At 41.1% G+C, this 13,719-nt stretch overlaps 1 protein-coding gene across 1 annotated transcript in view; it reads left to right on the top strand.

The window, feature by feature from the left end:
• TDRD9 (tudor domain containing 9) overlaps nucleotides 1-13,719 on the top strand; it is a 107,947-nt gene that overhangs the window by 59,091 nt on the left and 35,137 nt on the right. The window contains exons 9-13 of the mRNA XM_081938016.1: nucleotides 3,386-3,441; nucleotides 5,428-5,482; nucleotides 6,559-6,643; nucleotides 7,154-7,211; nucleotides 13,215-13,319. Coding sequence (XP_081794142.1) covers nucleotides 3,386-3,441; nucleotides 5,428-5,482; nucleotides 6,559-6,643; nucleotides 7,154-7,211; nucleotides 13,215-13,319 — 359 coding nt within the window. The remainder of the gene's footprint in view (nucleotides 1-3,385; nucleotides 3,442-5,427; nucleotides 5,483-6,558; nucleotides 6,644-7,153; nucleotides 7,212-13,214; nucleotides 13,320-13,719) is intronic.

The raw sequence follows: 13,719 nt of genomic DNA, 5'->3' as shown, positions 1-13,719 counted from the left end.
TTCTAGATTTCTTTGTTCTTGTGCGGCTCACAAAGATTCAGTTTGAGAAACTCGAGAAATATATTCGAACAAGAAAAGATATTGTTCAGTGGTGTTAGCTTGATGGTGAAAGTTGCATGATTGCAGTAGGATACAAGTCCAATAAAATTCAAGGAAGGAGTTTGGAATTTTATTATAAGGCTCAAAATGCAATGCCGTTAATTTATTAGTTTGCTTCTTCTGGTAACTACAGGGGATTGCCATGTAAAACTCCTAAAAAGTGCAAATTTGGCAAATTTTGAACGAACCATCAATCTCTTGTTTTAAGAGGAAGGTCATAGATAAAAGAATACCTAACATGTATGCAGAATGTTGCTTAGTTGGTAGCCTGTGGTTCCTCCTATTAAAAAGATCAGGTTGCGTATTATGAAATGCAACATGGCAAGCCATTATAGAAGAAGTTCATTTAGATGTAAAAATAATCTTGAGTTTATATAAGAGTTGTTCTAGTCCTCAGGCAGGGATAGGCAATCAAATGTGCCTATGGATGACTCCCCACACTGCCGGCTTTTATTTTTAAAAATCATTTTAATTTACAAAAATGTTAAATGAGATGTTGACATGCTGTAAAGCAAATTACCAGCTTCTAATTTCATCATTATTTGCACAAATGTCTCTAGGCTCCACATAGTTATTTCTTTGAAACAGTGAGTGGATAAATCTCAGTATTGTTTTTTTGGAAGCAAGACAGGATACCTTAATTGCCTAGGAGGAAAAACAATTAAAAACAAATTGGGGTAGTAGGAGGGCATGTTGGGAAAGTAGAAGGGGAAACAAAAACAAGTATGCAATGTATAGCATTTTGCTCTTAAGATACAGTTGATTGCACTTGGAATCAACTTCAAGGTCATCCAAGTTTTAAATGAGAATAAAATGCTATAGGATTGGATTGATGTTAACTATGGCAAACATTTATGTCAGTGTTAGCATGTATGCATTTAGCTCAGTGGTTCTCAACCTTCCCAATGCCGCGGCCCTTTAATACAGTTCCTCATGTTGTGGTGACCTCCAACCATAAAATTGGTGTCTCGGTTCCTAAGACCCTAGAAAATATATGTTTTCTGATGGTCTTAGGCGACCCCTGTAAAAGGGTCGTTCGCCCCCCCCAAGGGGTCCCGACCCACAGGTTGAGAACCACTGATTTAGCTGAATATCATAAAGATGTATATGGTAATTCGTAAAGCACACTTGCACACGGCTGTTTTGTTGATCTTATTGTTACATTCAGTGCATAACTATGTTGTAGCATATATAAAATATTATGACTTAAAACAGGTAGACTTAACTGCTCAAAACCTGGAGTCCCCTTCCAAAAATTGCTCCGACTTGTAGTTTTTGAAGTGACAGAAGAGAAAAACACAGGAAGGATAAATCACACTGAATGCTTTTAATTAATCAAATTAAATTTAAATGTAATCAAATTTAGTTTTCAACATGAATCATTCCATTCTTTCCATTATGCACCCTAGGGTGCTATTAAGGGCCTAAATAGCTTTATGAGAATTTAAAGGTGAACAATTCATAAACTGCTTCTGAATTTTCATATGCCACTCCTCAGGATGGATGTGCCACATAAAATTCGGTAGAAAACTGGCTGATTTTCATTAGCAGGTGTGGGTATATATTCATTCATTCATTCATTCATTCATTCATTCTCTCTTCTCTCTCTCTCTCTCTCTCTCTCTCTCTCTCTCTCTCTCTCTCTCGCTCTCTCTCTCTCTCTCGCTCTCTCTCTCGCTCTCTCTCTCTCTCTCTCTCACACACACACACACACACACTATAGCATTCCAAATTTGGAGCATTTTACTCTTGAATTTTGGCAGGATAATTCAGGCTATTTTTTGGAGAATAAGAAGAGAAGAGTTGGGAGGATTTTTAAAAATGGAAATGGTAATCCAATATATTGTCTTTCATAGTTTCCATTTCTAATCTTATTGTGATGGTCCATTTTAGCCAGTTCTGACTTCTGGTTACTCCAGAGCCAAGTTGTAAGTGTTTGGGCAATATTTTTTGAAAGTGGCTCACCCATCCATCTTCCATGCCTCCAGCAAAACTGGAACTCTTCCAACTTCAAATCCATCCCAACTACTCAGGCAAACTAGCTTCCCCCCCCCCCCCTATTTCTATTCTAATCTTAAAGGGACCAAAAAGGAATTAAAATATTGCCCTTCCCTTCCTATTACATCATCCTGGTGATTCCATTTTTAGTGATACCACAAAGAGGAAGCACATTATTGTATACAGTGTTTTGCAGTATGACAGATATCAACACAACCTCATTAAAAATGCCGAGTTATATGACGTATCATAAATTATGATGATAACTCTCGCAAACAGCAAAAACATATCTGAGACAATCCAGTTCCACCTTTAAGCATCACTGTAGCACACATATCAACAAAATCCTTCCAAAGCATTTTAAACAAAATCAAAAACCCAATAACCAAACAAAAACAAAAAGCAGAAGTCCTCTACAACATGTAATGTAAAGGGAGTAATAGTGGCTATGTAGGACAAATGGAGCAGATTGACAAAATGCATCCGTGAACAACTGGCAGTCAAAATACTTTAAAATTCCTTAATCTCTCAACACATAGACAAATTCATTCAACCACTATTTAAGGGAAACTAATGTCATTTTAAGTTGTGCTAAATTCTAAGATATTGATTGAAATGCAAACATCATTGCAACTTGGATCACATCGTTAACCTAGTTTGCTAAATAAATTACAATTACTTGTGTTCAGACAACAAACTCAGCCATCTCTTTTGCTTGGTTTTGATGTTTGCTCTGTTATAATAAGCAAGAATAAATACTTATTAATAAATAAACAAGCAAACTGAGCACCAAGTATTCCACAGTAAAACAAAGTTAGAAAACACTAAGAATCCAACAATATTGCTTCAAGACCCTCGCCTAGGAAGGTTTTTCCTTTCCCATCCCTGATGTAAAAGAAAAGTATCATACTGCAAAAACTTGTTACATAACTCCAGTTTATTTCAAATTAAATATTGCATAAGTGAATAATTATTTTTCAACTTCCCTCTCTGTATATATTACCACAAACATAGCTTTAAGTAAATCTTTGTGAATAGATAGATCTGTTTACCCAGTTAACTCATATTTCCTAACCATGGCCATTTCCAGAATTCAATTTCCCGTATGCTCAGTAGTCTGGTTTGGGACTTATGGGATTTGATGTCCACACATAAAAAAGTTGCTTGGATTGGAAATGTGCTAGAAAAAGTGTGTGAGTCAGTCTTTAAGCATATATGTATTGATGGTCTTCAGAGGAAATATTTGCTTTAATATAAACTAAGACAAAAACTGTGTTTTTAATATTAGGGATCGTAATTTGGAGTTTGTATCAGAACGTGGCAGTGTCCTAGTATTTTTACCAGGTGAGTTTTGTTTTGTGTTATTTTTTAATATATAGGAACTACAGTAGTTTTCTAACTCAGGAAAAAATGTTAACCTTTTATTTTGGAAATTATGTCACTTGACTCCCAGAGACTCCGGGCAATGAACAAATTGTTTAACTACTTAAAAAAAGGGAAACAAAACAAAAAGGAATACAGATGTCAGATACGGCAAATCCAGATGAGAATAAAGAAAACGGAGAAAAGGGGGCTTCAATTAGACTTGCCAAACGCTTAGGCTAAGAGCCAGGTCTTCAGGGTCTGTGAAAGTATTAACAGGGTGAGGGCTGTTTAAATCTATCATTATTCCAGAGGGTAGGCGCTACTACAGAGAAGGCACACTTCTGGATTCCTGTTAAATGGCATTTGTTTAGTGAAAGAATCTGGATTGTGCCAATCCTGCCAAATTGGATCAACTGGGCACTATGGGATACACTATTGGTCCCTCAAATAATCAGGCATTATACCATGTAGGACTTTATAGGTAGAGACCAGCACCTTGAATCACACCTGAAAGCAAATTGGCGACCGGTTCATGAAGCAAAGGTATTACTTGGACATACCGAGGCATGCCCATCACTGTGGGTGCTTTTGTATTCTGGATCAGTTGAAGCTCCTGGGTAGATTTCAGGGGCAACCCTGAACCTCTCTGGATGACATTGCAATAGTCAAGCCATGAGGTGACCAAGGCATGAGTTGACTGATGATGGCCTTGAAATGAATGTTACAGCAAGTAAGATTATTTCTTATTCTAAACCAGTTATCTAAAGTAACTTGGCAGTGACTTAAGCAACCTACAGAACTTAAACATAAATCTTCCTGTCTCCTGCTCCACCTGGGATCTCTACTGTCAACTAAGTACATTCTAAAAATCTGTTAGGGTTCCTGTCCCACTTGATTTTTGCATTTTAAAACCTCTTAATTAAAAGGGTAGAAAGCTGGCATGAAATAAAATACCCAACCTCTAATACCATCTTTACTTCTAAGTATGACTCAAGTAGGCCATAAAGGTTTTCTTAGTAAATGAAAATGAATGTGGCTACTACATTTATCTTCAGATGGCCATTGATAAGGGCATCCACTAGTCTGAAAAAGCTAGTCTCACCATTATAAGGTGAATATTTTTAAAGGAAAACTCATGGGAGATGCAAGTGATTGAAGGGGGTGGGGACATTTTGCATGCCATGTGCTCCATCTTTGGGGAAACCTATGGCTGAATTGAGACTTTCCTTAGATTAGGAGCCTGGCCTGATGATTTGCAATACTATAGATCAGGGGTCTCCGACCTTGGCAACTTTAAGACTTGTGGACTTTAACTCCCAGAATTCCTCAGCACTAAAGCTGGCTGAGGAATTATGGGAGTTGAAGTCCACAAGTCTTAAAGTTGCCAAGGTTGGAGAGCCCTACTTTAGATTGAGTGCATTTTGGGGGGAACAGTCCTTGCCTTGGGCAGGTACTATAAACCTTGTGGATTGACCAGATCTAGGGAAAGTACCTGTCTTCGATCAGTACTTGGTCAATGATGCCTGACTGCCTTTTTCATGGAGGGACTATAGGTTTGAGAATAATCAATTTGTGATATGTTTACTACCAAGCTTAATGGTAAACTGGAGGATGAAATGCCAATATCATTGTCACTTGGTTCACCTATTTAATCTATTTTACTAAATTAATTACAATTAGCTGTGTTCAGACAACAATCCCAGCCATCTCTTTTGCTTGGTTTTGTCCTTTGCCTTGTTATAATAAGCTAGCATAATTACTTATTAATTAACTAATAATTACACACCTAATAAGTATGATGACTAAAAATGAGAACATTAACCCATCATCTAAGCTGGAATCAGAAATGCTAAGATAGCTATTTTCAACTGAAGAAACTTCCAAATTATTCTTTTTAATAATTTTACATTATTATTTTTCATTGAGAGGAAACAGTATCATTACTTTTTATTTTCTACTCTTTAGGTTTGGCGGAAATAACTTACTTGCTTGAGCTTCTCACAAACATGGTGCACAGGAGGTAAGTCCAATTCTTGCTGGGTGCCTTTTCTGTGACAATGGGGTAAGGCTGAAGTAACTGATGAAGACAGAGTTTGATGTGGTAGCACAGAATATCCCTGGTTGTGTATGGATATTTTTTTAAAAGGAGGAGGATTTTGAGATATGCAAATAGCATGAGAGGAAAATGTGCTGTTGGTATGTTAATTCATCTCATTGCTACATGAGGTGGGATGCAAGAAATGGAAGCATTGTGATCTTTTATCTGTTTGGGATCCTATTCTTGATTAGAAGCCTCATTAAAGCATCAGATGTGGGCCAAAGTCCTGATGAATGGACTTTGAAATATTAAAGGACTATGTATTATATGATCTTTGGGTGTGCAAGCAACCCCATCATCTCCCACTCCTACATGAAATTGGCTTTACCAATCTCCCCTCCCCCCCCCCCCAAAAAAAATCATGCAACTCACAACTAGTTATTTGCAGACAACTTTGATCTGTTTTGTCATTTTCCATGTGCTTAAGAGTTACAAATTTCCTACCCACTCCTGCCTGCCTTTTCTCCTCTTTGCTTTTCTCCATTTCTGTAGCTAACTGAAAGCTTTTTGCAAGGGTTCTCTATTTGTTTTACTTCTTATGCATAGCCCCTTAAGCATAAAGAGTAAAATAGCAGGGGAAGGAATTTTCAGAGTGAGGGATTGAAGTGCTAGAATGAGCTGGTTTCTTTCTTTGCCTGCATGGCTCAATGCAGCTTTCCTTCTGCTAGATGATTACATTATTTTGTCCTCTTTAGATGGAATCAGACAATAGCACATTTGTTGACTGAGTTAATACATTGAGATGCCATCAATTTTTAACAATGTTTTAAAAAATAAACCACAATTAACTAGGTTCACACAACAGGTTAAGTCATAAAACATGTATAAAGATGACTGAAACATAGGGAACAAGAGTGGTTGAAGCAGTGTCTTATTTCCAGTGTATATTTCTAAGGTATCTGTTGACAATTTCAAATATTTTGTTTTGGACTCAGCCTGGGGGAAATGTACATCTTTCTACATGTTCCCTTGTACAGTTTCTCAAATGAATTTTTTAGGTTACAAGTATATCCACTTCACTCCAGTGTCACATTAGAAGAACAGAATAATGTGTTTTTGGCTCCAGTTCCTGGTTATCGAAAAGTGAGTTTTTAATTAGGGAATTAGTACTGACATTTCGTTTTTTGAAGGTGGAGGGTGGGGTTGAGTAGGCAGCATTAGCTGTGACTCATGAATAAAAATGCTTACAGTAAAATATTGCTGAAGAAAAGGGAGAGATGAATTGATTGACGTATGGATGGCAAACAATTAATGAAATTCATTAAAATTTCATATTTTAATTCTGATCCCCCCCCCCCCAGTGCAAAATTACAATTTTACATTTTAAATACTATAGTTTTGTTGGATAGACTTAGAAGAAATTAGTTATTTTTATTTGGGTTCCATTTAGATTTGGAGAAGCAGAATGTATATTACATTTTGTAAGTCGCCGAGCATCACTGTGAGATGGGCAGCATATAAATTTAATAAATATATAAATAATATAATAGAACGACACATATCACTGTCTGTAATTGCATGAAATTATTGTAAATAAGATCAAGAATTAGATTTTTAAAATGTCTTAAATCTGATTTTTAAAACTCCTTGTAGATCCTTCTGTCTACAAACATAGCACAGAGCTCTGTAACAGTACCAGATGTCAAATATGGTAGGTATGTTTCTTATGGAAAAGAAATTTCTGCAATATTTTGTTTTTCTTTTATTCTGTAATCTGGCTTCAACAGTGATTAGAATCTTTAAAGATCTTTGTTTAGGAGTAACTTTTGAAAACGATGTTTCTGTAAAATGAAGGGCACAGTTACTATAACTTTATTACAACCCTTCTCCCTTAGCAGATTTTCAGAAAAGCACTGTTCTGTGCAAAAAACAAATTCTGTTAATGCCAACTTATACTTGTACAAAAAAGGGTGAAAATTTTTAGTACAACTAATTGTTATTCTTTTATGACTACTAACTCTTTGGATTAAATTAAATATAGCATTTTAATTTGTTTTGATTCATTTGTTTTTTCAAGCATCAAGGGCAATGCAGAAATTGGGTTTTGTCTAGTCTAGTGAATAATAATAATAATAATAATAATAATAATAATAATAATAATAATAATAATAATAATAATAATAATAATAATAAATTTTATTTGATTAGCCGCAACCCTCTCCCGAAGGACTCGGGGCGGCGTACAATCAGAAGGATAAAATACACATAGGACACACATACATACGAAAAAAGGACAATTTCATTTGTGCGTGGAGGAGAGTAGACTTGTAAGTGAAAGACAATAAACACAGCTAAAAACACAATTAAAACACAGTTTAAAATCCCCTTAAATAAAATTGCTAAATTAAAAACCCCTCAGGAGCGTAACGAAGTCATGGTTGAGCCAGGCCAGATATTTGAAAAAGGTGGGTCTTGAGCTTAACACGGAAGGAGTGGAGGTCAGTAGTGGTCCTAATATCCGGGGGGAGGTCATTCCACAGGGCTGGGCCCGCCACAGAGAAGGCTCTGCTCCTAGGCGCCGCCCCATGGCATTGTCTAGTGGACGGCACCTGGAGAAGTCCCTCTCTGTGCGAGCGAATAGGTCGTAGGGATGTGTGGGGTAGAATACGATCCCGCAGGTAACTAGGTCCTGAGCCATGGAGCGCTTTAAAGATCGTAATCAAGACCTTGAAACGCACTCGATAGACCACAGGAAGCCAGTGCAGCTCGCGCAGGTGTGGTGTCACATGGGAGTACCTGGTGCTCCCCATAATCACCCGCGCGGCCGCATTCTGGACCAACTGTAGTCTCCGAGTGCATTTCAAGGGAAGCCCCATGTAGAGAGCGTTACAGTAGTCCAGGCGAGACGTCACCAGCGCATGGGTGACTGTGCGTAGGGCGTCCCGGTCCAATAGGGGGCGCAATTGGCGCACCAGGCGAACCTGATGGAACGCCCCCCTGGCCACGGCTGTCACATGTTCATCCATGGACAGCCTGGCATCCAGGAGGACGCCCAAATTGCGCGCCCGCTCCACGGGGGCGAGTTGAATGCCCCCAATGGCCAGAGATGGAATTATCTGGTTGAACCGGGGAGCCGGAACCCACAGCCACTCCGTCTTGGAAGGGTTGAGCCTGAGTCGGTTGTCATCCATCCAGACCCGTACGGCTTCCACACACCGGGACATCACTTCGACGGCCTCGTTGGGGTGGTTCGGGGTGGAAATGTACAGCTGAGTATCATCAGCGTACAGATGGTATCCCACCCCAAAACCACGGATGATCTCACCCAGCGGCTTCATGTATGTGTTGAACAGGAGTGGCGAGAGGACCGACCCCTGTGGCACCCCACAGATAAGGGGGCTTAGGGTCGACCTCTGCTCTCCTGCCAACACACGTTGCGTCCTGCCGGAGAGGTAGGAGCCGAACCACCGCAAGACGGTGCCCCGGATCCCCAACCCCTCCAGTCGGTGCAACAGGATACCATGGTCGATGGTATCAAAAGCCGCCGAGAGGTCTAATAGGACCAGGATAGAGGAACAGCCCCTATCTCTGGCCCTCCAGAGATCATCTACCAACGCGACCAAGGCCGTCTCTGTGCTGTGCCCAGGGCGAAAGCCGGACTGGCGCGGGTCTAGATAATCATTCTCCTCCAGATGTCGTGGAAACTGAGAAGCCACCACACTCTCCACAACCTTCGCCAAAAAGGGAAGGTTGGAGACAGGACGATAATTGACCAGCTCCATAGGGTCCAGGGAAGGCTTCTTGAGCAAGGGTCTCACCACCGCCTCTTTCAAGGCGGCCGGGAGAGACCCCTCACCCAACGAAGCGTTCACTAGGTCCAGGAGCCAGTCGCGTGTAACCTCCCAGGATGCCAGTACAAGCCAGGAGGGACACGGGTCCAACAAACATGTGGTAGGTCGCAGTCGCCCACGCAATCTGTCCAAATCCTCGATGACAACCAAGTCAAACTCCTCCCAAAAAGGTTTCTCAAGACTCGCCACTGGCGTCTCGACTGGGCCACTGAAGGGGACCCAATCCTTCCGGATTTGAGCGACTTTATCCTGCAGATATTTCCCAAACTCCTCTGCCCTGCCCTGTAAAGGGGCCTCCCGTGGCCTCTGAAACAGAAGAGAGCGGGACACCCGAAACAGGGCGGCAGGGCGGTTCTCTGCGGATGCAATGAGAGCGGCACAATATTGACGTTTGGCCGTTCTCAATGCCACTAGGTACGTCCTTAAATGGGCTCGTACCTGTGCTCGGTCAAGTTCGGATCGGGAGGATCTCCAACGACTCTCTAGGCATCTCTTGCGGCGCTTCATCACCCTTAGCTCCTCGGTAAACCAAGGGGCCAGGGTGGATCGTTGCCGCCGGAGAGGTGTTCCTCCCAGATCACTCAACCACTGGCGAGAGACAAAAACAAGGTCCAAGGTGTGACCTCCCTCGTGTGTCGGGCCCTGAATCATTTGAGTCAGGTCCATGGCTATCATGGAAGCCATGAACTCCCGAGCCCCCTCTGATGCTTCTCCCACCGATGGCAGGTTAAAATCCCCCAGCACTAAAAGTTTGGGGGTCTCAACCGCCACCGATGAGATCAGCTCGAGGAGCTCAGGCAGGGTCGCTGATGTATGGCGGGGAGCCAGGTATACTATCAGCAAACCCATCTGCCTCCTAGGGCCCCATTTCACAACAAGGGATTCACATCCGGACGTCTGTAGCACAGTGGACTCCCTCGGCTCTAAATCCCCCCGGATAATCACTGCTACCCCACCGCCCCTTCCCCGGGCCCGGGGCTGGTGAAATGCTTGGTAACCTGGTGGGCACATTTCCACGAGGGGTAACCCTCCCTCATGGCCCAACCAGGTTTCCGTTATTCCCGCGAGGTCCGGCTCCCCCTCCAAAATCAGATCGTGAATGAGGGGGGCCTTATTGACAACGGACCTCGCATTGCATAACAGCAGCCTCAGGCCCTGGGCCTGCAGATCCTGACCACCTAGAACGCGGGGGTTGGTACAAGCGACCGGGTGTAACCAGCACCCACGGTCTCCCAACCGACTACGGGTTGTTAATCTGTCCTCGTATCTACCCCTCCCTACGACTGTTGGAATCAAGAAGCCCTGTATGGGAATGAAATCCTCTCCCCCCTCCTCCTCTCTGCTCCTTCTGCTCAAGACCACGCCTGGTGACCTGGCTCCGTCATCGCTCCTGATCTGGCCCACCCCCCCCCAACCCCTGAACCCCTAAAAGAATTTAAAAAACATTTCACTAAAAACCCCCTAAGTCTCCGCTTCCTCCACCTCGTGAAAAGAAAACCTAGGGGTGACAAGATAGCAGTGTTCCAATACTTGAGGGGGTTCCACAAAGAAGAGGAGTCAACCGATTTTCCAAAGCTCCAGAAGGCAAGACAAGAAACAATGGATGGAAAGTAACCAGTAGAGAAGAAACCTAGAACTAAGAAGATATTTCCTGACAGAACAATTAACTAGTTGAATGGCTTGCCTTCAGAAGTTGTGGGTGCTCCATTTAAGAAGAGATTGGACAACCTCTTGTCTGAAATGGTATAGGGCAGTGATGGCGAACCTATGGCATGCGTGCCACAAGTGGCACGTGGAGCCATTTGGCAGGGCACGCGAGGCGCTGCCCTGTCAGCTGGCCAGTGTGCATGCGCTCGCTGGCCAGCTGAGTTCACCTTTTTTAAAGAGGCTTCCGGTTTGTCACTTCCGGTTTGCTCGGAGGGTGGTTTTAAGCGTTCCAAAGGCTTCAGGGAAGCCTCCGGACGGTCCCTGAAGCCTCCGGGGGGGGGGAGGCTCTTTTCGCCCTCCCCAGGCTCCTATAAAGCCTCTGGAGCCTGGGGAGGGCGAAAAAAGCATGTAAAAATGGGGGGGTTGTGCATTGTGCGCGCATGCGCACTGGGGGGGTCGCACGTTGCATTATGGGTGAGGCACGCCCGCACACGACCCCTCTGCGCTCCTCCCACTTGTGACACGCGAGCCAAAAAAGGTTCGCCATCGCTGGTATAGGGTCTCCTGCTTGGACAGGGAGTTGGACTAGAAGACCTTCCAACTCAGTTATTCTGATCTGGCCTGTCCAATAATTTATCTTTGACAAACACCACAGAAGTAAGAAAGGGTAGAAATTATAGAGAGGAGAAGAAATGTGAGGTAGTTATTGTATGCAGACAAAGTATAAGGCTATATAGAACAGTTGTAAACTTTCTTGTATCATTTTCAGCCCACAGCAGCTACAGGAGATCTTCCTCAAAACCATTTTGGTTTTTGTCAACTCACATAAAAATCATAAATAGTACATTGGGCTAGAAATTGAAACTTTTCAAATTGGAAGTGACCAATTACAACAAACTAAATATTCTAACACTTGGCACTTTTATGTATTTTTATTTTATTAGCTTATTTTAATTTATTATAACCATAATGCAAAAGAGGAAAAAACCAACAACATGCAAAATGATATAATTTAAAAATAAATATAAAACACAAAAATAAACTATACAGAGAAATTTTTTTACATACCCATAAAAACACCTACACATAATATAATGGCTGTATAAAGAGAAGTCAGTTTTGAAATAGTGAATTAAACCCTGTCCAAATAGAATCACAGTGATAAAAAAAGAATAGACATGTTGCATAGTAATAGATAGGACCATAGGTTTAATGTAACAGTGCATGCTATAATAGTTTCATGTAATGTTATTCCTTACTCTTGCATCAGGAAATTGTACTCAGGAAGTTAAGATTAAAGAAAGCATAGCATTCTATATGCCTTAGAAATCAGTGATATTTCTGTCTGGTTAATCTCATCAATTTCATTGATATTCACTTGACAAAGTAAATGCTCAGTGGTTATTGTCAAACTTAGTTCAATTCTGGTTCTCCCTCTCCCTCCCTCCCTCCCTCCCTCCCTCCCTCCCTCCCTCTCTCTCATATAGTGAATTGGAAATTCAATATATATTCTGCACTTATTAGTAGAGTAGTGCTTTTACACTTTGTTTTGTTCACAAGTATACTGTAGTTTTAGGACAATATTGAGTAGAAATCAAAAAGCTATTGTATATTTAGCAATGTTACATCTTCTTTATGAGATAGTTTCTTTTACCTTTTTCCTCTGTAATCCAGGAACAGGATAGTGAGAATTAACTTATATCTCATTTGGTTTCTGCTTCCTTTATGTGCATTTTCATTATTGGTTTTGATTTCTAAAAAAAGAAAACATGGAAAGGAATTAAATGGAAAGAAGTCTTAGGAAGGAATCTTCAAAATAAAGTTTTTTTAAAAAACCCACTCTTGCTCAGTTGAAGAGATACTCCTGAGTTAAATTACAGAAAGCAATGAAGGATTTCAGATATCATTGTAATATAATTAAAACCATTATCTTAATTTATCAGCCTCCAGAAGAGCAATGTCATTCTAGCAGGAAAAGATTCTAAATAGGGTAGTACTTGTCCTATCCCCATAACTACTTTATCATTCCATGCTGTTATTTCAGATTCTTCCCCCTCATTTAACTGAGTTGGGAGAACCATGAACTATGTTATCTCAGGTTGTATGTAAAAGTTTTGTTCTCACAAGTTGGAATTGAATCTAATTTCTCTTTAAAGTACTTCAGAATGTTCTAACATATTTTCTATTTATTTTTATCTTTTGCTTTTATTCTACAGTCATTGATTTTTGTTTGAGTAGAAATCTTGTTTGTGATGAAGATACCAACTATCAGAGTTTGAGACTTTGTTGGGCATCTAAGAACAGCTGTGATCAGAGGAAGGGTAAGGGGATTTCATTGTATAAAATTCCAGGTCTTTTGGAGACCCTAATCCTGAAAACATTTTATATGTGGAGTCTGTCTTACATATTTAAGTAAAAGTATTTACTTAATCTGCAATTACGTGTTTGCATTAAGATATACATACTTGCTCTTCCTACTGGTTGTTTTAAGTTAGGGGTCCCAGATCTTCGGGCTGCAGACCGGTACTGGTCCACAGAACCAGGCTGCGGAAGCAAGGGAAGCTTCATCTGTAAATGCGCAGGATCTAGGTAGCACACAATGCCATCCCCCTCCACCCTTCCTGATCCGTGGAAAAATTGTCTTTTCCAGAAACCAGTCCCTGATAAGTAACCACATATATATTTCAGAAATAAAAGCAGTGATGATTAGATGGCCAAGCC

Source organism: Natrix helvetica (genome assembly GCF_964273705.1).
Source record: "Natrix helvetica genome assembly, chromosome: 1".
In the NCBI taxonomy this organism is placed as follows: domain Eukaryota; kingdom Metazoa; phylum Chordata; class Lepidosauria; order Squamata; family Natricidae; genus Natrix; species Natrix helvetica.
The sequence above is the reverse complement of the archived record's forward strand: the minus strand, read 5'-3'. Positions and strand labels throughout refer to the sequence as shown.